The sequence below is a fragment of the Palaemon carinicauda genome, chromosome 3 (assembly GCF_036898095.1).
Source record: "Palaemon carinicauda isolate YSFRI2023 chromosome 3, ASM3689809v2, whole genome shotgun sequence".
In the NCBI taxonomy this organism is placed as follows: Eukaryota; Metazoa; Arthropoda; class Malacostraca; order Decapoda; family Palaemonidae; genus Palaemon; species Palaemon carinicauda.
The window spans coordinates 88,112,660-88,116,701 of NC_090727.1; the positions used below are offsets into that span (position 1 = coordinate 88,112,660).

General features: G+C 34.7%; 1 protein-coding gene across 1 annotated transcript; it reads left to right on the forward strand.

Annotated features, from left to right (window-relative positions):
- The first annotated feature begins 865 nt into the window (after positions 1-865).
- On the forward strand, positions 866-2,841 carry LOC137632608 (protein fem-1 homolog A-like). Its single transcript, XM_068364657.1, has 3 exons — positions 866-884; positions 1,194-1,377; positions 1,794-2,841. The coding sequence occupies exons 1-3, from the start codon at positions 866-868 to the stop codon at positions 2,839-2,841; spliced, it is 1,251 nt and encodes a 416-aa protein (XP_068220758.1).
- Positions 2,842-4,042: the final 1,201 nt, after the last annotated feature.

Below are 4,042 nucleotides of genomic sequence, written 5' to 3' on the forward strand. Positions count from 1 at the left end.
CGTGGGAGTCTGGACATTGTTAAAGTCCTCGTGCAGAACGGAGCAAGTGAGTTTTCAAACGACAACTGATTTTGATGATTGTGAAGTTGAACTAAATGAAGTTCCCTTCAAAGTAAACTGAGTGAGGAAGTCCTTGGACTAAACAGTATTCGAGAAGTTTTATTCCAGCTATGACCAAACTGCTAATCAGTGGACCTTCAAAAGTTTTTATGTTGAACCGGCTGATATAAGTCTCTCTTTATATGATGGATCTATTTTCATGTTTTTACTATTCTTAATTGTCTATTGCCCTGGTAGCTTATCAATTTCTTTGTTTTCTTTCCTCACTATGTTAATTTTCCTTTAGGGAGCATTTAGGCTTATAGTATCCTGCTTTTCTTCTTAGGGTTGTAGCTTAATCAAGCAATAATAATAATAATAATAATAATGATAATAATAAAAATGATAATGATAATAATGATAAAAATAATGATACTACTACTACTACTACTACTACTACTACTACTATTAATAATAATAATAATAATAATAATAATAATAATAATAATAATAATAATAATGACACAGCAGTGTTTTTAGAAAGGACGAAGGCTCTTGTCTTCCAAAGACCTTGAGTGGCATAATTTCAAAATGTTACTAACAATTATTCATTGGGTCATTTTCAGATATTGAGGTTACTGACTACCATGGGAGTACATGTTTGATGCTAGCCTCTTCCAATGGCCATGTTAAAGTAGTAAAATATCTTTTAAGTGTCGGCGCTAATCTAGAAAAAAGGGGGATCGATGGAAAGACTGCTCTGCACAAAGGTGTCCATTCCGGATGTCTTGAGGTGGTGAAGGTGTTGTTAGATCACAATGCCGAAATGGATGCTGACTCTTGTGGTGAGTTTCAAATCGGTTCAATATTTCAATTTTGGGAGAATATGTCTAGTCTCCTCTATATTAGATGTAGAGCTGATGAAATTGAAAGTAGAGTTTAATCTATATGTACAGCTGATGAAGTTGATAGTTCATTCAAGTCTACAAGTACAGCTGATGAAGTTGAAAGTTAATTTCAATCTATAAGTACAACTGATGAAGTTGAGAGTTCATATAAATCTGTAAGTATAACTGATGAAGTTGAAAATTTGTTTCCAGCAAGAAAGGGAGATAATTCATGTAAAAAGTATTCACTCTAAATTTTATTTCTAGGGGAAACCCCTATACTCACAGCCAGCTGTCTTGGACACGAGCACATTGTACAACACCTGATTGCCAGAGGAGATCTGATATCGAAAGAAGATGAAATCAATGCTCTAGAGCTTCTTGGTTCTACTTTTGCCGAGAAAAACCAAGACACTGCCTTCAAGTATTGGAAACTAGCTATGCAGGAAAGGTAAGTTTTTGATGGGTTTTTGTAATTTCCTCTGAGGGTGAATATTAATTTATAAATGTCTTAATGATGAGCTTATATTAATTGTGTAGGTAAAATGAAATATTTCATAGGTGGTGCAAGCTAGGACTGGCATCAATACCAGACAATATTTCATAGCTGGTGACGTCACAGCAGGAGTGGCTGCTATTCTAATACTCAAGCAAAATTCAAAGTAAAACTCTCAAAAATATCTCTATGCTTGTTATTTTAGAGACATACCACTTATCTGATCTAATGTACATAACTACAGGTACAGTTTGTTTACAATTGTTTTCGGGCTGCCAGTTTTGTCCTTAAATCTTTTAGAAACATTACATTACAGGAAAGTATATCGTGATATATTTCAATATTAAAATGTTCTACTCATATCCTTCCAGATCCATTCATAATATTGTAATTGACCAAAATGAATATCAGACTCCTTTCAACCAATACTTCAAGGAAATCTCAACACCACTGCAATTAGAAAAACTTCAGGGCAACACATCTGCAATTGATACACATTCCTTACTAGTGAAGATGAGAGTACTGGGGCTGGTGCATCGCGCTACAATCGATGCCATAAAAGGCAAAGGGGAAGAGTTCGCAGCTAACGGCCAGCTGAAGGAGTGCTTTGTCCTGTGGATGTACACCTTGGAGACACATCAAAGAACTCTGGATGTTTTAAATCCTAAGCGATTTTTTTTCCTCATGTCTCTGACTAACTTATTCCTTGACAAGGTCTTCACACAACCCTTACTCTCTAACATTTTGTTATATTTTGAAGAATCTATGAACCTGTTTGAAAACTGTACCCAAGAAATTATAGTAGGTATTTCAAGGACGCAGAGGATTCCAGGAGTCAAGAAAACTTTGGATTTCTATTATATGGACCGGATCATTCCTGTAGCAATGCATTTAATGTTGTTGTTGACAAAACTGAAGCCCATTCTCTTACCAGTCCAAATACACAGGGTGAAGGATGCTGTGCGCAAGTTAGTGAAATTGAATCCTATAGATTCCAAAGGTGTATCTTTAATGCACTTTTCATTGTTCACTTCTGTCTTTTGTCGCCCTGAAGGAGCTACAGTCTTCACCTTTCCTAGTTTGGAAGTTTTGAACCTCTTGTTGGAAGCTGGAGCCAATCCTTGTCCGAGGGATATTTTTGGTAACACACCTCTCCACACACTTGGCAAGCATAGGAAGGTTCCAGGCGATATGCTGGAAGCTCTCCTTAAAGCCGGGGCGCACTTGGATATGAAAAATGCACAGGGTCATAGTTTTGAGTCCCTGAGAGCTTCCCGAGGTCAGAAATTGCGTCAGCTGGTAAACCCTGTCCGTCACACATCTCTGCAGTGCCTGGCAGCAGCCAGCATTAGAAGACATGGCATCCCCTACAAAGGTGTCTTGGATAAGCAGCTTGAACGATTCGTTGATTTTCATTGATTCTTGTCAATAGCATATGCACCGAAAGCCTATCCAGCTCTTGTAATGCAATAATATTCTTAATCATACACGGAAAAACTGACTGTATGTTACCATTTTATAATATGTATGTTTTTCTTGGAATTGCATATAACAAAGAAATTATAGTTCTTTGCTGGTTTTAACCAGTCTTAAATCAAAGCGGTTACCTGGAACCTCACAAGTACCAAAGATACTTTTCTTCTTATTTACATAAAGAAAAAAAAATGTATGATTCAGCTTATTTCTAATGCTTGTTTTCTAGTATTATCGCTGTATATAATATTTTGAGTTTTTTTTTCTCTTTTTTTTTGAGATGTGTAATGATGAATAGGAATGTGTTTTTTTTCCAAAAAGCTTTCTATCTTTTTTATTCACAATTATAGGCATACTGTGATGTATAAGCTTTAATTGATTTGATAAAAGGAATGTGAAAGAATTATTCTTACATGTAATTATCCTCTTAGACATCTGTTAATGATGCACATTTTATTTGCATTGTCTCTTATGCTATCTACGTAAAAAAATATAATAAGAATATTTATATAAATCTTTATAAAAAAATTTCAATAAAGATGCGAAAACTAAAATTATGACCAACTTGACCTCAGATTATATGCAATTGGACAGTGCAAGAGGAAACTAATAGGAATATGTGATGTTAGAACAATTATTTGAGAACAAGATAGATGAAACATATTCCCTTCAGTAGTTCAGATACAGGATTATTTGCCTCTAATAATAGCACTCTGATTACTGACACCTTTGATACGTGTAGGTGATAAACTATGTAGTGATGCAAGTCCAAGCGTGCATCTAGTATGTGCGCCCATACCTATGCATATGTATATGACTATATAATCAACCATTATCCTTTCATAATCTAAGGATCTCTGAATTTTGAGAATTTTCACCTTTCCTTTATTAACTTTCTAATTTTTAGAATTTTTAACCTCTTTAGAATAATCTCAACAAATTGATCGTAATATTTGTAGTTGATGCATCAAAGGAATTGTAAACTTATTAAATCCAGAAATAACTTGATAAAGAAAGCATTTTGTCGAAACAGTGCTGTAGTCAATAAAGTATGAAGAAAATAGATAATCATCGTTCATTAAACCAAAGGATTATGTCTGAAAACCAAAAGAAGCTGAGGAAATATGAAGATTCCTGTAGGAAACAC